Here is a 21510-nt window from a genome sequence, read left to right on the forward strand (position 1 = left end):
ACTCACACACATACACACTCACACCTGCACCCTCACCGGTCACCCTCCTCTAGCGAGACACACTCACACGTACACACACATGTACACACACACACATACACACTCATGCCTGCACCCTCCCCAGGGTCCATCCTTACCCTCCTCTAGCACAGACACACACACTCACACACACATATACACATACATACACACACAGAGACTCACACACATACACACTCATGCCTGTACCCCCCGGGGTTCCTCCTCACCCTCCTCTAGCACAGACACATACACACATATATACATATACACACTCACACATATACACACATACACACAGAGACTCACACATACACACACACGTACACACTCACACACATATGCATATACACACTCACACACACTCACACCTGCACCACCCGGGGCCCCTCCTCACCCTCCTCTAGCACAGACACACACACTCACACATGTACACACACACTGTACAACTCACACACTCACATGCATATATATACACTCACACACATATACATACACACATACACACATATACATACACACACACTCTCACACCTGCATGGGGTCCATCCTCACCCTCCTCTAGCCCACCAGTCTCCAGTGTGTGTGCGTGAGTGCACACACACATACATACATACACACAGACTCACACGTAAACACATGTACACACTCACACACATACATTCACACCTACACCCTCCCCGGGGTCCATCCTCACCATTCATGAGCCCACCAGTCTCCAGTGTGTGTGCATGAGTGCACACACACATACACACATACATACACACACAGACTCACAGTACACACTCACACACATACACACATGTACACACACACATTCACACCTGCACCCCCGGGGGTCCATCCTCACCCTCCTCGAGCCTACCAGTCTCCAGTGTGTGTGTGTGAGTGCACACACACACATACACACACAGACTCACAGTACACACTCACACACACATATACTCACACACATTCACACGCTCACACACATACACAAACACATGCATACATACACACACTCACATAATACATACACACACACACTCACACATATACACACGTTCACACACATATATACATACACACACACGTACACACACTCACACACTCACACTCCACAGGTTCGGAAGGCTCTGGGGCCCCAGCAGCTCTGCCCCGCCCTGCCGCACGCTGCCTGACCCCTGGCCCCCTCTGTCCTCACCACCACCTGACCCCTCAGCCACAGCTGACAGTGTAGACGACTCTTCCTGGAGGAAACGTGCTCGCCGGGCTTCCAGAACCTTCTCCGGCCTTGGCTGGCTTCCCCAGCACCCTGCCCTCTGGCCCTTGCTCTTCCTCCTCCCGTGAGACAGCGTTGGAGGCGCAGGCGTGGTGGCCATGCCGGCTCCCACACCTGCACGCACCGCCCGGAGCCTCCACCCTGTGTCCCAGCCCTGACCCCGTGCAGCTCTGCACTGGACACCACTGCTCACCGCACCGCCCCCCCGGAAGCACGCCCAGCTTCCCGGGCCACCCCACCCCCAGGGAGCGCCCTGAGAGCCCGGGTCTCCTCGAGCTTCCATCCCTTGCGCCCCAAGTCCACCCGGCAGCTCGCCTCAGCTCCGCCTTCGAGACGGGCTCCTGACTCTCAGAGCAGCAAGCAGGCTCGGCTCACTGCCAGCGCGGGGGCCGGCACCCACCCAGCACACACTTGACCCATGAGTTGTGCACAGCAGCCAGAGGTCAGAAGCGGCCTGGCTTCCATCCGTGGAGCCCCCGTGCCGGGGAGCACGGCCCAGCCTCCGGCGGAAGGCAGCGCTGCCCCGCGCCGCCATACCCGGCACCCGGGTCCCGTCCCTTCTGCTGGGTGTCTGAGCCTGAGGACAGCAGCCCCTCCTCTCTGCCAGGCCCTGCCCCCGCCCCATAACCTCCCAGGTGGTCCCAGGCGCATCCTCCGCCCTGGGCCTGGCCGCACAGCTGTGGCACTGGGCATGGCGCCTCCACAGCCTCCGGGGAAGGCGCCCTGGGGAGTGGACTCTGCCTGGCGCAGAACAGCAGGTAATAAAGCCCCGTGTGGAGTTTGACCCACCAGGGCTCAGGGAAGGGAGAAGGCAACAGCTTTCCCGGGGCCACAGGTGGAATCTCTCACAAGCTTGGGCCGTGTGCCAGCAGGGGAGAGGCTTTGCCCAGGGTGGTGCGGAATTTGTGGGTCCAAGGGTCCTGCGCTCTGCTTTGCGGGGGACCAGCAGGGGCCCCAGGACCTGAGGCTGCTGGTGCTTGAACCGGGGCAGGACCTGCGCAGCGGGGGACGAGCTGACCGCCCTCCACGGGCCCTGCCTGTGGGATGTCAAACAGCAGGGTCGCCTGCGGTGCGTGTGGCCCAACCACGCGGAACCACGTGGCCTGGCCACATCTGTGGCTGCCACCTCAGTCTCCTATGGGACGCTTGGCATCAGAGCCAGAGCAAGCCCGTGGTGGATGCTACCAGGCCATCCCCAACCTCGGGGCTGGGGTCACCGCCCTCCGGGGGACAAGGACACCCCGAGCCTCGCCCAGAGCCCAGGAGGCCGTGGAGAGCAGGGGTCAACACAAACCCCAGGTGGCCGCGGGCTGCCTGGCCCTGGGGACACAGGACCTCCTAGGCTGCAAGCAGCACACGCCTCCCTGTCCTGCACTGTCCCAGGGGTGTCCACAGACGACGTGCTCTGTGATTCGACAGCTGTTGCTCCCCCACCCCCAAAGCAGGAGTCTCCGCTTTGCTCTGAGCTCGGCGACTCTGCCACGTGACCTGCGGCCACTTCCTGTGCTGGGGCCTCCTCTGAGACCCGGGAGTCCAGAGCTGCTTACAGTGGAGCCCAGGGGTCCCCGGCCCTGTAGTTCCGGGGGCTGGGCCTGAGGGTCTGGGGGCGGGGCTCTGCCCAGCAGCCCTGAGACTGTAGGGGCAGGGAGAACAGGCTAGACCTGTCTCCTGCTGTCGGACCACCCTGCCCTTCCTTCCCCACCCCTCCCTCCCCACACTCTCTCCTGCCCGGCCCTCCCTGGCTGCAGGATAACTGACCCCGGGCAGCCCCAAGGATGCCTCCTCCCCTCAGCCATCTCTACCCCACGCCCCTAGCTCCCCCAGCAGGTGCCTGCTTTCCCCTGGAGGCACCGTGGTCCTGGCTCTTCTGGGCCAAGGTCATAACAGGAGGAGACCCCAGCTGACCGCTGGCTCTGTCCTCTGTGCCCTCACGGCCAGGGGTGGGGGCCGTCCAGGGGGCAGGCGACAGGGGGACAGGGCACTGCCCTCCCAGCAGGACGTCTCGGCCAAGGGTCCGCCCCCTGCCCTAACTCGGCCACGACTGCGTCCTGCCTTCCCCCGCCTCCCTCCCTTCGCAGACCCAGCCCCACACAGCAGCCCCCAGACCCCCGGGCTCTGCCCACTCTGCTGGCCAGGCCGTCTCTGAGCCTCCGGCTGGAGCAGCTGTTGAGACGGTCAGACACCGCGGAGGGCACAGCAGCCCAGCTCCGGGGCCCACGCCGCTCCCGCTCACCTCCTCGGCCTTCCATGGCTGCTCAGGGCCCTGCAAGCCGGGGATCCAGAGGTGGAGACAAAGGCCGATGCGAGGCGGAGGTTGGCCCAGCCGGCGCTCAGACTTGGAGCCAGATCCACCTGCAGGAAGAAGCTGGCTCTTTACCCACCTGTGCCTCCTGGGCGGGTTTCTGATTTGCCCAGGATTGGCTGGGCAGCCGGCCAGGTCCACGGCCTCTACCCACCCCCACACCACCAGGTCCCTGTGTTCTCTGCAGAGTGGAGAATTCAGGCGTGAGACAGTGGTGAGCGTGGCAGTGAGGTTTAATGGGGTGGGGCAGGGTGTGAGATGCTGTCTTTTTTTTTTTTTTTAAGGTTTATTTATTTATTTGGGAGGTAGAATTAAGAAATGAGAGGCAGAGAGAGAGAGAGAGAGAGAGAGGTCTTCCATCTGCTGGTTCACTCCCCAATGGCTGCAAAGGCCAAAGTTGGGCAGATCCAAAGCCAGGAGCTTCTTCTGGGTCTCCCACGTGGGTGCAGGGGCCCAAGGACTTGGGCCATCTTCTACTGCTTTCCCAGGCCACAGGAGAGAGCTGGATGGGAAGTGGAGCAGCCAGGGCTAGAACCGGCGCCTATATGGGATGCCGGCACTGGTACCGGCACCGTAGGCGGTGACTCAACCCACTGCACCACAGCCCGGCCCCGAGGCTGTGTTTTCAAACTGATGTGTGGACTCCTGACGAACCCCTCTGAGCTCATTCCTTTAGAGTTTGGCCACGCTGCCCCACATGAGCCCTAGTCTCTGTGCACACCCCACAGGAGCGGCCGTGGGAAGCATTGGGTCATAAACTGACCACAGCCTGGAGTGGCCCTATCCAGGGTGAGTGTCATCTCGGGGTGCAGCTGGGACGTGGGCAGCAGCAAGAGAAGAGGGCGGCGTGGGAAGCGCCTTGGCTTCTCTGCGCCGTTTAAGGGGCAGGTGCGGGTCTTTGGCTCAGGGTCTCGCTGGTCTCCAGGGTGGGGCGGCTTCACCCTGCTGTGCTGGCTCCAGCCGGTGGGGCCGAAAGGGAGGTAGGGAGCGGGTTTTTCCACGTGGGAGTGAGCGGGGTCTTTCCAGGCTTCAAGTAGCACCTGTGTTCCCGATTTGTGCAAGGGGGATGGGCTGGAGTCCAGTCCTGTGCAGAGCCTGCGATGCCAGAGAGCACTGTTGCCTGAATGGGGAAAGGCCTCCCGGGGAGAGCCGGGAGGGGCCCGGGGAGAGCCGGGAGGGGTCGGGGAGAGCCGGGAGGGGCCAGGGGAGAGCCGGGAGGGGCCCGGGGAGAGCCGGGAGGGGGCTCCTGTTCCCATTCTGGTGGAGCGAGGGGACGACTGAGACGGCTTCGCTTTGTTTCCTGGCGGTTTGCCTATGTTTTTCTTTGGGGTCTGGTGGGCTGTTTCTACCTTCCTGCAGGGGTCTCTGCCGGCTCATCCCCAGGGCCTGACAAGCCCCGCGTGAGTTCTGGGAAAGGCGGGGGGCCCTTGCCGCTTTGTGAAGGCCCTGGGAGACCGGAGCTGGGAGCACTTCCTGCAGGGAGCTGTGGCTGCTCTCCGGGCTCCTTCCCATCCGCACAGGCACCTGGGTGCGACCAGCTTGCCCGTCTTCCCCGGGGAAGCTCCCTGTCCTGCAAGGGCGTAATGGGAGGTGGAGGTGGAGACCCCTGGGGGTCACTCCTAGTGCAGGTGCAGTTTCACAGATTCCTTGAGCAGTTTCCATCAGGCCCCTTCCATAAAATCCTCCGCCCAGTTTTTACGTTTGTGTCCCGAAACCACAGGAGTCACGCGGTCCTTTGTGGCTTCCGCCGCGATGCCCGAGCAAGGGCAGCTGCCGCTTCTCACTGGTGCCATCCTTCTGCCGGTTTTTTTTTTTTTTTTTTTTTTTTTTTTTTTTAAGATTTACTTATTTATTTGAAAGACAGAGTTCCAGAGAGGCAGAAATAGAGAGAGAGAGGTCTTCCATCTGCTGGTTCACTCCCCAGTTGGCCACAATGGCCAGAGCTGAGCCGATCTGAAGCCAGGAGCCAGGAGCTTCTTCCGGGTCTCCCACACGGGTGCAGGGGCCCAAGAACTTGGGCATCTTCCACTGCCTTCCCGGGCCACAGCAGAGAGCTGGATCAGAAGTGGAGCAGCCAGGTCTTGAACTGGCGCCCACATGGGACGCCGGCACCGCACGTGGAGTCTTAGCCTACCACGTCACAACGCTGGTCTCAAACGCAGTGCAGTGGAGGAAGGGTCGTCTTCTCCACAAAGGGCACTGGAGCAGCTGAGCGTCCACACGTGACACACACGTGACACACACATGCACACACAATGTGCACAGTGCACTGCTACATACACAATACAGAAACACTACACATACAACACACACGTGAACCACACAGTACACACACCACACGGTCCACAAAAGAGAACGCGAATGGGTCACAGAGCTGGAGGTGATGGGGTCCTTAGAGGCAGCACAGGAGGAACCCGGCCCCCCGAACCTCGATAGTCTCTGCACACGCCTGAGGCCTTGTCCCAGACCACGGCCTCCGCCCGGCACAGGGCCCGGGCACACTCGGCGGGAGCTGCTGGTGGCCACTGGGAACTTGTGCCGGAGAAAGCGCCCGGGACTAAGTCTGTGTGTCCACGTGTGTGTGTCCATGTGCATGGCTGTGTGTCCACGTGCACATGGCTGTGCATGTCCGTGTACCTGTGTGTGTGTCACGTGGCTGTGTGAGTCTCTGGGTGGGGCAGAGGGCTGGGCCTGCCTGGGCGTGAGCTGGGCAGCTCGGCTGCAGCCATCTCTCTCCACGGGGAGAGGAAGTGGAGCCCCTGCCCCCTTTCTCCCAAAACCACTTCTGGCGCGGGGTGGCCGGGAGGGAGCGCAGGTGGCCAGGCCCCGCCCTCCCCAGCCCCTCACGGGCTCCGCATCTCCTCGTGGTTCTTGGGCACAGCCACGAACCTCAGCTTCTTCATGACCGAGGGCCAGCCCAGCAGCCGCTGGTCCCACAGGTACTCGGGGGACAGCACCTTGGTGGGCTTGTGGTACAGCAGGTACTTGTTCAGGTGGCTCTCGTCATGCCACACGGCCTCGATGCCGTTGGCCTTGTCCAGCACCATGGCCTGGTGACAGGCGCTGGCCAGCCGCTGCACCTCGGCCACCGAGCCCCCAAAGAAGCCCCCCAAGTAGTAGAAGTCGCCCTCGTCCGGGGGGATGTACGCCTGGGAGCGCGGCCGCCGCTCGTAGGTGAAGGCCCGGCGGTCGGCTCTGTAGAAGCCGGGGTGCAGGGTGCCGAACAGCGGGCTGAGGATCTCCACGCCCACGCGGTCCCGGAACTTCATGTCCACGTCAACACACACCAGGTAGTCCACCTCGTGGCGGAAGCGCTGCTCCGAGAAGCGGCTGATCATCTCCATGCGGTGCATGGACACGTCCTGCCAGCGCGCGTGGCTGTGCACGGCCAGCACCGCCAGCCGCCGGCCCTCCCGCAGCGGCACGTGGGGCACGTCGGCCGGCCGGTCGGTGAAGACGTAGTAGGTGACGCGGTGGCCCACCATGAAGTGCTGCTCCGCCGTCTCCAGGAACAGCCGCAGGAAAGCCACGTACCTGCAGGGAGGCGACGGCAGGCGGGAAGCGCGGTCACACCCACCCAGGAGGCCACAAGGAGTGGGGTCACCCCTGCCCCAGAGGGCACGGGGAGCAGGGTCACACCCGTCCAGGAGGCCATGGGGAGCGGGGTCACACTTGCCCAGGAGGCCACAGGGAGCGGGGTCACACCTGCCCCAGGAGGCCACAGGCTGCCTGGCCCTGGGGACACAGGACCTCCTGAGGTCACAAGCAGCACATGCCACCCTGTCCTGCACTGTCCCAGGGGTGTCCAGGCTGCGCCCCACTTAACCTCTCCTCCAGGTCGGGGAGGGGCCCCCAGCTGAGGGCAGGGAGCTGCGGCACAGCGGGTGTGTTCACGGCAGCTCAGATGGGGGGCAGGTTAGACTCCCCCCAGGGCAGCTCTGACGGGTGGGGCAGGTTAGACTCCCACCCCTGCACCTGAGCCCTCCTGCTGGATCCACTGCGCCGGCTCTGTGGGCGACAGTGTCCACTGCCCACAGAGAGCAAACCACCGCCCAGGCGAGTCCTGGGTGCAAGGCGGGCGTGGAGGCCGAGGTGTTCCCCCCCCCCCACTCACTTCTTAACGGCAAACACGGTCAGTCCCACGGTCACGTTCTGCAGCCGGAACTGCTCGTCCAGGATCTCGGGGCTGAAGGTCCCCTCCCACACGATGGGAGCCAGCCAGGGGGTCAGCACGAGGACATCACTCCGTCTGCACAGGGACAGCCACGCGGCAACGCGGGGCCGGCAGGAGGGTGGGCAACACAGCCGCCCCCACCCGGGACCCCGACTCGGCCTCCGCCCCCAGGGCCGCCCCTTCCGGAGGACTCGGCAGGACACCAAGCCGAGGACACCCAGACTCCAGCCAGCGGCTCGCGGCCGGCTCAGCCCGCCCCAGCCCCGCTGCCCACTCGGGACCAGGAGGCCCCTCCCACTGTAGGAAGATCCCCCCACAGCCCCCAGGCCCCAGGGGGACAAGGACAGCAGGGGCCGGGCCAGGGACAGAGAAGAGGACAGGAGCACTGCGGCCGAACCTGGAGGCCCCGCAGAGGACGGGAGAGGGAACGCCCCCCCGCCCCGCCCAGGCCCAGTGCCCGCCCTTGCCCGACCCCCAGGACACGCCCGGCACTCACGAGGGAGTCAGCACCTTTGGCTGGGGGTACAGCATCCTGCAGGACACAGCGCGTGGTGAGTGCTGGGAGGGGCGGGGCGCGGGCGCGGGGGCGTGCACGTACAGCCCACACACGCTTCCTGAGCCCCCAGGGTGCCTGTCGGCCACCATCGGGGACCCCGGGAAGGACAGGCTCAGTGAGCTGGGAGAGGGGGCCCCGCAGGCTGCAGGGAGCCCCACGGGGTCCCTGTGAGTCCGTGTGGGCAGGGAGGGGCTGGACATGGCCCAGGGAGGGGCAGCAGAGGCGCGGACCACGGCCAGCTCAGCGGTCACAGGAGCTGCTCTGACGGCCCCCACCTGAACCCCGCGGGCCCCCCCAAAGGCAGATGTGGAGGGAGAGGTCCACGGGGTCGGGCCTGGTGGGAAGATGAAGATTCAGGAAGCCCCGCAGTGACCAGGGAGCGGCCAGGCAGATAACCCCCACCCCAGGACTCTGGTCTATGGCAGGTGCAGGGGGGGTTCCACAGATAAATACAGATAAGCCCAGAGCCAGGCATGGGGCAGGCCCCGCCCCCACTTCAGCCCTGCCCACATTTAAACCCCACCCACATTGCAGCCATGCCCCCCAGCCCCACCCACATTGCAGCCCTGCCTCCAATTCAGCCCCATCCCACTGCAGCCCCGCCCCACTTCAGCCCCGCCCACACTTCAGCCCCGCCCACATCAAAAGCTACACCCCACCTAGCCCCGCCCACATCTAAGCCCCACCCACGTTGAAGCCCCATCCCCACTGCAGCCCGCCCACACTGCGGCCCCGCCCCAGGCCCCACACCCTGGCCAGGGCTCTCCTGTGCTGCTGGCCGCCGCCTCAGAAAGCTCAGGACCCGCAGCAGGGCAGACCCGCAGGCCACACTCGGCCGCCCAGACGCGCCGGACGAGGGCGAGGTCAGAGCAGAGCCGGGAAGGGGCCGCGGGACTCCAGGCAGAGGGCAGATGCGCAGCTGGGGGACGGCACGAGGCCACCGTACCTGGACAAGGCCACCACGGGCCGGCTGTCGGGGTCCCCAACTGCCACGCTGCAGAAGGAGAGCACAGGAGACGGGGTTGGCACCGGGAGCAGAGGCCGGGCCCACGTGCACAGAACCTGGGGCCCGGGGGACAGCGCAGGGCGGGGCTGCAGCGGGGTCTGAGCGGTCACAGCGGGCGTCCTGGGGTGTGGGGGGGTCCAGCAGCATGAGAGCAACCAGCCCTGGCCACCGTCTACTGTGACCTCCTGAGAGACCCCAGAGACCTGCGCGGCAGAGCCCAGGCACCCGGGGGCCCGGGAGAGCAGGCAGTGCCCGGGGCGGTCCCACCCTGCGTGGGGCGGGGGCAGAGGGAGCTCTGGACCCCGAGAGCAGTGAGGACAAGAGCAGCTCTGGGGCGGGGGGCGCAGACGGACCAAGCCTGGGGCCAGGGCCACGTGGCACGCAGGGCACCGAGGACGACACCCTGGCTGCCGCTCAGAACCCCGGCCTGGGTGGGGAAGGGGCTACAGAGGCTGTGCGGGGGGTGGGGGGCCAGACCACCAAGGGCCTCCTCTCCCCCTCCCCCACCTGATCCAGAAAGATCACTGCGGCTTCTGTGAGGGGCGAGGGTCACAGAGACTGGGGGTCCGGGCAGAGAGGTGGGACAGGAGGGAGACTGGGGCAGCACTGACAGCCGCGGTCAGGTGCAGGTGTGGGTGCAGGCAGAGGGGAGGAAGCCTCGGGGCGCTGCCAGGGGCGACCCTGGGGAGGGTGGAAGGGTGCGCAGGACGAGGGGCACGGGCAGGGCGGGGGCCACAAAGGGCCCCCAGAGAGGCCGAGTCGGGGCCGCAGGGCACAGGGAGGTTGCGGCTGGAGCCTGAGCCGAGGGCAGCAGTGCCTGGGCCCTTCCAAGCCGTGGAGGGGCCGGGGCTGCTCTGGGCAGAGCCTGGAGGGGAGGGGCGGGGGAGCCCAGGGAGCAGTGACCAGGCCTGAGGCCGGCACCCACCCCCCACACTCACCCAGGCCCGACTCCCAGGCCTCCTGGCATCGGGCGTCTGGAGCTCAGGAACCCGTAGCTGCGGGAAGAGCGGGGGGGGGGGGGGGTCAGGACGCAGAGCCCAGCCCCCCGTCCCCCTCCCTGCACACAGCACAGAGCCTCCTGGGAGGCTGCCAGGTCCCGGCCCAGCCCAGGCGGCCGCAAGGTGGGCTGGGGAGGACCCTGGGGCTGGGGCTGTGTGGGGGCCCCGTGGCAGCTGCAGGGTCCCCCGCCAGGTGTGTGCAGCCTGAGGCCACGCCAGCGCCTCTCCTCCCTGTGCGGCACACGCCCCAGGAGCCCTGGCCGGACCTCACTCTGGGGTTCCAGGAGCCTCTGGAAGCAGCTCACGGCCTGGCCTGACTCGGCTTCCCCTCCCGGCCCTGGAGGACGGAGTGCCCTCCCAGCGTCCCCCCTGTGCCCGGGACGGAGTGCCCTCCCCGCGTCCCCTCTGTGCCCGGGATGGAGTGCCCTCCCAGCGGCCCCTCTGTGCCCAGGAGGACGGAGTGCCCTCCCAGCGGCCCCTCTGTGCCCGGGACGGAGTGCCCTCCCCACGTCCCCCCTGTGCCCGGGACGGAGTGCCCTCCCCACGTCCCCTCTGTGCCCGGGACGGAGTGCCCTCCCCACGTCCCCTCTGTGCCCTGGAGGACGGAGTGTCCTCCCCACGTCCCCTCTGTGCCCGGGACGGAGTGCCCTCCCCACGTCCCCCCTGTGCCCGGGACGGAGTGCCCTCCCCACGTCCCCCCTGTGCCCGGGACGGAGTGCCCTCCCAGCGTCCCCTCTGTGCCCTGGAGGACGGAGTGCCCTCCCAGCGTCCCCTCTGTGCCCAGGAGGACGGAGTGCCCTCCCCGCGTCCCCTCTGTGCCCTGGAGGACGGAGTGCCCTCCCAGCGTCCCCTCTGTGCCCAGGAGGACGGAGTGCCCTCCCCACGTCCCCTCTGTGCCCAGGACGGAGTGCCCTCCCCACGTCCCCCCTGTGCCCGGGACGGAGTGCCCTCCCCATGTCCCCTCTGTGCCCTGGACAGAGTGCCCTCCCCACGTCCCCTCTGTGCCCTGGACAGAGTGCCCTCCCCATGTCCCCTCTGTGCCCAGGACGGAGTGCCCTCCCCACGTCCCCCCTGTGCCCGGGACGGAGTGCCCTCCCCATGTCCCCTCTGTGCCAGGACGGAGTGCCCTCCCCGCGTCCCCCCTGTGCCCGGGACGGAGTGCCCTCCCCACGTCCCCTCTGTGCCCAGGAGGGAGTGCCATCCCCACGTCCCCTCTGTGCCCGGGACGGAGTGCCCTCCCCACGTCCCCTCTGTGCCCGGGACGGAGTGCCCTCCCCACGTCCCCTCTGTGCCCGGGACGGAGTGCCCTCCCCACGTCCCCTCTGTGCTCAGCAGAAGGGAAGGGTGGGGTGGAGTTTGAGTGACAGCTGTCGCCGCCCCTCCCCACTGCTGCAGTGCTGGGGTGGGTGGCTGGGGGTGCCCCCGTGTCTAAGGCTGCCCCTCCCCCCGCCCAGCACCGCAGGTTTCTTACCCAAAGAAGACCAGGAGGAGAATGATCCCAAGGAGCAGGGGCTGCAGGGGGCAGCGTTTTCCTGGAAAACAGCAGGGGGCGGCGATGAGCCCTCCCCCACCTGCCACCGCACCTGTTCCCTGTGCCTCACACAGCGGTGCCCCCAGCAGGCGGCGGGGGACCCCAGCCCGGCCCCGTGTCTCCCGCCCCAGCCCAGCCCCAGCTCCACACCGCTCCCCTCCCACTGCCACTGCACCGAGGGGGGAGCCGTCTGTCCCCCAGCTCTGTGCCCGGGGCTCCTCCGGCCTCTCCAGGGCTCTGGGCCCTGCCCCCGCTCGCCTGTCCTGGGCCCTGGGCCATCCTCAGCTCACTGCTGGGCTGGCTGGCGGTCGCCTACTCACAGGGTGGAGGTCGCCTGTGCCTGAGAGGCTTCTATGGGGGCCCAGCCCCGCTGCTGTCCCCAGGTGGGCCCCTTCCTAGGGACTGGGCGCTCCTGTCTCAGCGCCTGCTCCGAGTCTCCAGTGCCTGAGTCCTGTGCCCTCGGAGCAGTGGACTCCAGGAGCCCATGAGCAGGGGAGGTGGCGGGGGGGGGCTCTAAAGGAAACGTGTTTTCTAAAAGGGAAATTGTGGAAGTGAAACTGACACTATGAGAAGCAATGACTTGGTCAGCCCCTGTCCTGCCTGTCCAGGTGTTATCGGAGAAATTGGAGTGTTCTTGTCTTAGCTCAAGAAAGAATTCAGGCGTGAGCCAGAGTAGTGGAAAGTAGCAAAGTTTACTAGGGCAGGGACATCCGCAAGAACGGAGGGCACCTCTGCAGTCAGGACCTGGGAGAGAGCGCAGCTGCTCTGACTGGGGGGAAGGAGCGAGGTTACACGTTTGAGAGACTACACCTGGCCAGGCAGAGGGCGGCTCAGCAGCGAGGCCGAGGGCTGAGCGGTGGTCCTGTTGAGGCGGGGGTGGGGGGGTGGGGGGGTTTTTAAGGAGCTGGGTCTCTGTCCTCACAGGTCTCCTCCTGAGACAAAGGACTTCATGGCTGTAAATACTAAGAAGCTCCTATCTGAGTTTTCCCCTGAAGGTACCAGACAGGAGGAAGCCTCGCTGGCGCCATCCTGGGTTCAGAGGAAGGGGGAGCAGGGCCCCCTGGAGAATGGGGTGTTTGAGAGGCAGAGACTGGGCTGCACCGGGAGATTGGGGAAGATTTGTCAGGCAGAAGGGGCGGGGCCCCCACCTGGCAGGTTATCGGGTAGAAGGGGCAGGGCAGGATGTGGACACTGGGCTGCCCCTGAAACATTATCGGGATGACTTGGAGATGCAGATGCATATGCTGGACGTAGACGTCTTCTCCGGAGGCCTTTGTCACACACACATAAGCTCATACCTAACTTCCTGCCTAACACAAGGACAGGGCTGCTTCTTTCCCATGCATTTTGTTGAACTCTTAGTATAGAGTGAACCGTATGTGTATAAAGTCCATTGAAAATAGATCTGGGTAGGCCGGCGCCGCGGCTCACTAGGCTAATCCTCCGCCTTGCAGCACCAGCACACCAGGTTCTAGTCCCGGTCGGGGCGCCGGATTCTGTCCCGGTTGCCCCTCTTCCAGGCCAGCTCTCTGCTGTGGCCCAAGAGTGCAGTGGAGGATGGCCTAAGTGCTTGGGCCCTGCACCCCATGGGAGACCAGGAGAAGCACCTGGCTCCTGGCTTCGGGTCGGCACAGCCGACCGCAGTTCGCCGGCCGCAGCAGCCACTGGAGGGTGAACCAACGGCAGAAGGAAGACCTTTCTCTCTGTGTCTCTCTCTCACTGTCCACTCTGCCTGTCAAAAAAAAAAAAAAATAGATCTGGGTAACAAATAAGAATGGAGAGGGAGGAGGCGGCGGGTGGGAAGTCACCACGTTCCGACCTCGTTATGGAGGCGTGACGTTTGCCCTCCTTAAATCAAAGGTTTCTGGGGGAAATCAAGTCACAATGTGAACAAACCAGAGCCAAGGGTGGAAAGAATTAGGATGGAAAGAATTTCGCTTTGAGTCTTGGACGCAGGAAAGCAGGTGTGTGACAAACTTAAAACCCACCCGGGGGCGGGCGCTGGGCCTGGGGCACCTGCATCCCGCGGCTCCTGAGCCCACACTCCTGCCCGGGGACCCTGGGGGCAGCCCGAGTTCCCGCTCCCAGCTCCAGCCTGACCCAGTTCCAGCCTCGCCAGGCGTCTGGGGAGTGGGAGTTCTCTCCTGGTCTGTCTGCCTCTCCGCTGTCGCCTTCATCTCTCAAATCAAAACAACAGCAAATTGAAACCAGCGTTCTCCGAGCCGTGGCTTCTGCCGTGGAGGCCACGGAGGGGAGAGCACAGGTGGGGCTGCCTGGGAGCAGGGGCGGCCCGGGGTGGCCCGGGGCAGCCAGGGCAGGGCCGGCCAGGCCGCGCTGAGCCCGCGGCTCTCCCTGCTGCCCTGGCGCTGGAGCGGGGCTGCGCCCTCCTGTGGACACCTAATCCCCATGGGAGGCGCTCAGAGGGTGGGACCTGGATCCCGCCCAGCCTTGGTGGGTGGCCTGGGCTGCCCGAGGTCACCAGGGTGGAGCCCCCTGGCTCAGCGCTGCCGGCCCGGGCGTTGTGGCCACGTGGAGAGGGGACCGGCAGACGGGAGCTGGAAGATGTGTCCCCGTCTCCGCCGCCTTCTGATGCTTTGCCGTGTGGAGAAGTAAAGAAGCCTCGCTCGAGACCACCAGCGCTCGGGCCTGCACCCCCGGGGTCCCCCTCACCCTCCTGCACAGACACACACACTCACACACTCACACATACACACACACACTGACACACACTGACACACACACATATACACACACACACATACAGACACACACTCACATACACAGTCACACACACATATACACACACACTGACACACACACCCCCACACCTATATATACACACACACACTCACACCTGCACCCCCCTGGGGTCGATCCTCACCCTCCTCCAGCACAGACACACACACTCACACACATACACATTCACGCCTGCACCCTCACCGGTCACCCTCCTCTAGCAAGACACACACACGTACACACACATGTACACACTCACACACATACACACATATACATATACACACTCACACATACTCACACCTGCACCACCCGGGGCCCCTCCTCACCCTCCTCTAGCACAGACACACACACTCACACATGTACACACACAATGTACAACTCACACACTCACATGCATATACATACACTCACACACATATACATACACACACACACACATATACATACACACACACTCTCACACCTGCATGGGGTCCATCCTCACCCTCCTGTAGCCCACCAGTCTCCAGTGTGTGTGCGTGAGTCACACACACATACATACATACACACAGACTCACACGTACACACACATGTACACACTCACACACATACACACATGTACACACACACATTCACACCTGCACCCTCCCCGGGGTCCATCCTCACCCTCCATGAGCCCACCAGTCTCCAGTGTGTGTGTGTGAGTGCACACACACATACACACATACATACACACACAGACTCACAGTACACACATGTACACACTCAACACATACACACATGTACACACACACATTCACACCTGCACCCCCGGGGGTCCATCCTCACCCTCCTCGAGCCTACCAGTCTCCAGTGTGTGTGTGTGAGTGCACACACACACACATACACACACAGACTCACAGTACACACACACATATACTCACACACATTCACACGCTCACACACATACACAAACACATGCATACATACACACACTCACATAATACATACACACACTTACACACTCACACACTTATACACACGTTCACACACATATATACATACACACACACGTACACACACTCACACACTCACACTCCACAGGTTCGGAAGGCTCTGGGGCCCCAGCAGCTCTGCCCCGCCCCGCCGCACGCTGCCTGACCCCTGGCCCCCTCTGTCCTCGCCACCACCTGACCCCTCAGCCACAGCTGACAGTGTAGACGGCTCTTCCTGGAGGAAACGTGCTCGCCTGGGCTTCCAGAACCTTCTCCGGCCTTGGCTGGCTTCCCCAGCACCCTGCCCTCTGGCCCTTGCTCTTCCTCCTCCCGTGAGACAGCGTTGGAGGCGCAGGCGTGGTGGCCATGCCGGCTCCCACACCTGCACGCACCGCCCGGAGCCTCCACCCTGTGTCCCAGCCCTGACCCCGTGCAGCTCTGCACTGGACACCACTGCTCACCGCACCCCGCCCCGGAAGCACGCCCAGCTTCCCGGGCCACCCCACCCCCAGGGAGCGCCCTGAGAGCCCGGGTCTCCTCAAGCTTCCCTCCCTTGCGCCCCAAGTCCACCCGGCAGCCCGCCTCAGCTCCGCCTTCGAGACGGGCTCCTGACTCTCAGAGCAGCAAGCAGGCTCGGCTCACTGCCAGCGCGGGGGGCCGGCACCCACCCAGCACACACTTGACCCATGAGTTGTGCACAGCAGCCAGAGGTCAGAAGCGGCCCGGCCTCCATCTGTGGAGCCCCCATGCTGGGGATCCTGTAGGGGCAGGGAGAACAGGCTGGACCTGTCTCCTGCTGTCGGACCACCCTGCCCTTCCTTCCCCACCCCTCCCTCCCCACACCCTCTCCTGCCCTCCCCCTCCCTCTCCACATCCTCTCCTGCCCTGCCCCCTCCTCCCCACACCCTCTCCTCCCCTCCCCCCTCCTCCCCACACCCTCTCTTGTCCTGCCCTCCCTGGCTGCAGGATAACTGACCCCGGGCAGCCCCAAGGATGCCTCCTCCCCTCAGCCATCTCTACCCCACGCCCCTAGCTCCCCCAGCAGGTGCCTGCTTTCCCCTGGAGGCACCGTGGTCCTGGCTCTTCCGGGCCAAGGTCATAACAGGAGGAGACCCCAGCTGACCACTGGCTCTGTCCTCTGTGCCCTCACGGCCAGGGGTGGGGGCCGTCCAGGGGGCAGGCGACAGGGGGACAGGGCACTGCCCTCCCAGCAGGATTTCTTGGCCAAGGGTCCGCCCCCTGCCCTAACTCGGCCACAGCTGCGTCCTGCCACCCACCACCTCCCTCCCTTCGCAGACCCAGCCCCACACAGCAGCCCCCAGACCCCCGGGCTCTGCCCACTCTGCTGGCCAGGCCTTCTCTGAGCGTCCGGCTGGAGCAGCTGTTGAGACGGTCAGACTCCGCGGAGGGCACAGCAGCCCAGCTCCGGGGCCCACGCCGCTCCCACTCACCTCCTCGGCCTTCCATGGTTGCTCAGGGCCCCGCAAGCCGGGGATCCGGAGGTGGAGACAAAGGCCGATGCGAGGCAGAGGTCGGCCCAGCCGGCGCTCGGCGCTCGGACTCGGAGCCAGATCCACCTGCAGGAAGAAGCTGGCTCTTTACCCACCTGTGCCTCCTGGGCGGGTTTCTGATTTGCCCAGGATTGGCTGGGCAGCCGGCCAGGTCCACAGCCAGGACAGGAACGCAGCAGCCCGGCAGTGCCCGGGCTCAGGAGAGCTCTCCCCACAGCCCACACCTCAGGTCCTGGAGGGGCCATGCTCTGCCCTTTGACAGCCCCCAAAGCCCCGGGGATTCCACACCCACCACCTTACCCTCTCCAGTTTTGGCTCCCGCCCTGGGACCTCATCTACCCACCCCCACACCGCCAGGTCCCCGTGTTCTCTGCAGGCAAAGCGCCTGGTCCCAGAGAGTCGTGGGCTGAGAATGAGCTTGGAAGAAGGCCCCAGCCAGCGATGCTCCTGAGGTCGTCCCCAAGTCTCAGGGCGGCATCACGTGCCCTCAGCCGGCAGGGAGAGGAGGCAGAGGGCAGCCCTCTCTGCTCCTCCCCCAATCCATGCTCCCTGGTTGGGCTCCCATCTGGCAGAGGGAGAGGGGAGGGGCCAGGCCAGGCCAGGGAGGAGCTGGAAGCTTAGACCCAGGACACCACCCCCCCACTGTCGTCTTGCAACCTGACAACCTCTCCTCTCCAATCCCCACCCTCTGCTCCCATCCAGCCTGGCGCTACCTCTGGTGCCGCAGGCGCTGGGGATGGAAGAGGGGCCCCCTGCCCATACAGCATCTCAGGGACCCTGGCCCTCGTCTCCAAGTCTGGGAGAGCAGAGCCGGGTCTACGGAGGCCCCTTGGCACGGCCGCACTGCAGCAGGGGAAGCCGAATGAGGAACGGGTGTCTCCACACCTCACAGCATACACAGAACTAACACAAAATACAAAAGCTAAATTGTTAAAGTCTTACAAAAAACAGAGACGTTCTTGACGTTGGGTCTGGTGATGACTTCATAGACCAAAGAAAGGACGAGCCACACTGCATCTAAATTAAAGAACTGTAAATCAAGACACTACAGGGGCCAACGCTGTGGCACAGCTAAAGCCGCCACCTGCAGTGCCGGCATCCCATATGGATACCAGTTCAAGTCCCGGCTGCTCCACTTCCCATCCAGCTCTCTGCTGTGGCCTGGAAAAGCAGCAGATGGCCCAAGTGCAGGGGCCCCTGCACCCGCGTGGGAGATGTGGAAGAAGCTCCTGGCTCCTAGCTTCAGATTGGCCCATCTCTGGCCATTGCAGTCATCTGGGGAGTGAACCAGTGAATGGAAGACCTCTCTCTCTCTCCCTCTGCCTCTACCTCTCTGTAACTCTGCCTTTCAAATAAATAGCGATACAGTGGTGAAGCTGTGTGTGATGCCGGCTCCAATACCAGTGTGAGTCCCAGGTGCTGTTTCCAGTCCAGTTTCCTGCTAACGAACCTGGAAAAGCAGCAGCAGGTGCCTCAGGTAAGACCTGGGCCCTGCCAGCCACGTGGGGACCAGGACGGAGCGCCAGGCTCCTGGCCTTGCACTGTGGCGGCCGTCGCTGCTGTGGCCATGTGGGGAGTGAAGCAGCAGTGGAAGATTTCTCTCTGCCTCACCCGTCACTCTGCCTTACAAACAAATTAATTTTTAAAAAACTCAATAGACTCCACTTGACAACGGCTAGGATGGCCATATTAGTTAAAAAGGAAGCAAAATGAACCTGTGTGGGTGGAGGTGTGGAGACCACAACTTTCCACAGTGCTGAGGAGCTGTAAAATGGAGCAGCCCCTGTGCAGAGCGGTTCAGGGCTCCTCCATGGCCTCTGGGCTCCTCCACGGCCTCTGGGCTCCTCCACAGTCTTGGCTTCTCCACAGTCTCTGGGCTTCTCCACATCCTCAAGGCTCCTCCACGGCCTCAGGGCTTCTCCACGGCCTCAGGGCTCCTCCACAGTCTCTGAGCTTCTCCATGGCCTCGGGGCTTCTCCACAGTCTCTGGGCTTCTCCATGGCCTCAGGGCTCCTCCACAGTCTCTGGGCTTCTCCACGGCCTCAGGGCTCCTCCACGACCTCAGGGCTCCTCCACAGTCTCAGGGCTACTCCACAGCCTCAGGGCTCCTCCATGACCTCAGGGCTCCTCCACTGGGCTTCTCCACGGCCTCAGGGCTTCTCCACAGCCTCAGTGATGAGCTGCCTGATGCCGCAGCGGTCCCGCCCCCCACCCCCCGACCCGGCGCCCTGAGGAGCGAGACCGCAGCCCAGATAAATCTGTGTTTGCGCAGGCTCACGGCTCTCATTCCCGGCCCAACGTGACTGCCACCCGTGTTCTGTCCACACAGAGACCATTTGGGGTCAAGAGCTGGCCCTGCCGGGAGTCGGTTGAGCCCAGGAACAGCAGGCTGGGGGACGGAAGGCAGACGCGAGACCAGCACCGTCCGACCCCATGGGTGTGAAACCCCAGGACAGAGCCACGGATGTGGACACAACTGGGAGCTGCTGGGGGCGGAGGCGGGAGGGTAGGGGCAGTGACCACCCGAGGGGTCAGGCTCTTCTTGTGATGCAAGCGCTCCGGAGCCAGACGGCGGTGCCGGCGCACGGCCCCCCGGTTTGCACCCGCTCCTGCGATCACACGGCAGTGCCGGCGCACGGCCCCCCGGTTTGCACCCACTCCTGCGATCACACGGCAGTGCCGGCGCACGGCCCCCCGGTTTGCACCCGCTCCTGCGATCAGACAGCGGTGCCGGTGCACGGCCCCCCGGTTTGCACCCGCTCCTGCGATCAGACGGCAGTGCCGGTGCACGGCCCCTCGGTTTGCACCCGCTCCTGCGATCAGCTGCAGGCCGTGAGTCTCAGCTTAGCAGACGGACCTAAGACCCCTGACAGCGCCTGCTGAGTGCATAAACGATGTGTTCTCTCCCACCCCACAGCGAGACGCCCCGTTCTGGGGTCTTGGGTCTCCTTGGCCTTGGATGGGCCTGGGGTGAGGGTAAAGGCAGGTCTGTGCGTCCTTCCCCACCTGCTGCGTAGCCTGAGGGGGCTGCTGTGAGCACACGTGGAGGCCCCGCCAGGGGGCAACAGGTGGCTGACAGGAGAGGCAGGACCAGCGCCAACGTGACTCACCTGGGACAAGCTCCCGGACGCTGGGCACAGCAGGTGTGGCACAGGCAGCCCCAGATGGAATCCCGGAAGCTCCATGGGCCCCGCCCCAGGCCCACGGGACTAGCCAGGAGCCCAAGCAGAACACACCACCGCTAGGCAGCCCTTCCCTCTCGGTCAGCACCTGCCCCTCCCCCCACAGCACCCCCTCCCGGTCAGGCCCCTGTTCCGGGTCAGGCGTCCTCGCCATTCTGTCTCTCTCCACTTGACAGACACGGGGCCCCACCCACCCTGACCGCGGGCTTTGGCTCCAGCAAGCAAAACAGGACTGGAGCCTTCCATGTCCTCCTCTGCCAGGACCTCCACCCTCCGCCCGCCCAGGACCTGGGACCTTAGACCTTAAGTCCCTTTGACGGGCACAGCTGGCCAGACCCTTAGAGCCCTCACCAGGGCCTCAGGAGAGTCTGCGCCCCTCGCCCTGCACCGCATGGCCCTGCTGGCCGGCCCCCGCCCAGGAAGCCCAGCTCGGCCCTGCTGGCCGGCCCCTGCTTGATGCCCACACCCTCCCCGGGCAGCTTCCCTGGCACCCTCGAGCCTGTTCCGGGAGCTGTGCCTCAGCTTCCCCAGGGTGCCCTGGGCAGTCCCCACAGAAGCTCTGGCCCAGCGCTGAATGGTGCTTTGTCCCCTCTGGCCTGTGAGGGCCCTGGACAGGGGTGAGACTGGGGTTCTGTGCCGTGGGCGAGGCAGGGGTCAGGAAGGGACCCATCACCTTCCCTGCCACCCAGCAGGGCGGGGGCCTGTGCACCTCCTCCACCTGCTGCGGCTGAGCTTCACTTCCCATCAGGCACCTGGTGCTGTGACACTGGCCTGGAGACCCCAGGTGCCCTGCAGCCCCACCCACCCGCCTCCTCTGGCTCTGCCTCAGGCCCCGCCCCAGCCCACACCCCCCCCCACAAGGGGACCCACAGGCTGGGTGGGGACAACTCTCTCTGTACCACTCCTTGCCTCTCAGTGAATCCTGCTCTCGTGTTTACCTCTGTCTACACCTTCCAGTGGATTCTTACACAAGGCAAGACAAGAACCTGGATGAAGCCCGGTGGGGGGGTCTCTCCAAGCCCAGCCAGGGCCCCCATCCCCACAGCACCTGGAACAGGATCTGGGGCTTAAATGTTTGTACATTCAGTGGCTACGCTGGTGGCCTGTGACGAGTCCCAGGCTCGGGAGACGCTAGGAAGAGTGGTGGACAAGGTCCCCTCACTCTGCTCTCTGCCCGCACTCCCCAGGGCGGCTCCCCTGCCTTGTCCCCAGGGCCCCTCCCCCGCCACTCCCCTGCCTTGTCCCCAGGGCCCCACCCTGCCACTCCCCTGCCTTGTCC

The 21510-nt window shown here is 64.4% G+C and overlaps 2 protein-coding genes across 4 annotated transcripts in view; both read right to left on the minus strand.

The window, feature by feature from the left end:
- LOC138845520 (histo-blood group ABO system transferase-like) overlaps positions 1-18856 on the minus strand; it is a 29413-nt gene extending 10557 nt beyond the window's left edge. For 2 of the 3 annotated variants that reach the window (XM_070058443.1, XM_070058430.1), the window contains exon 1: positions 3513-3668. In XM_070058443.1, coding sequence (XP_069914544.1) covers positions 3513-3528 — 16 coding nt within the window. In that variant the 5' untranslated portion in view covers positions 3529-3668. Of the gene's footprint in view, positions 1-3512; positions 3669-16989 lie in introns of those variants that run through there. The other variant, XM_070058437.1, reaches the window with a different exon arrangement.
- Positions 5418-13559, minus strand: LOC138845527 (histo-blood group ABO system transferase-like). Its single transcript, XM_070058452.1, has 7 exons — positions 13454-13559; positions 11787-11847; positions 10256-10312; positions 9258-9305; positions 8252-8287; positions 7696-7830; positions 5418-7115 (listed from the first exon to the last, which is right to left on the minus strand). Exons 3-7 carry the CDS (start codon positions 10282-10284, stop codon positions 6425-6427), a joined length of 939 nt encoding a protein of 312 aa, XP_069914553.1. The 5' UTR covers positions 10285-10312; positions 11787-11847; positions 13454-13559; the 3' UTR covers positions 5418-6424.
- Positions 18857-21510: the final 2654 nt, after the last annotated feature.

Source organism: Oryctolagus cuniculus, chromosome 1 (assembly GCF_964237555.1).
Source record: "Oryctolagus cuniculus chromosome 1, mOryCun1.1, whole genome shotgun sequence".
Classification (NCBI taxonomy): Eukaryota; Metazoa; Chordata; class Mammalia; order Lagomorpha; family Leporidae; genus Oryctolagus; species Oryctolagus cuniculus.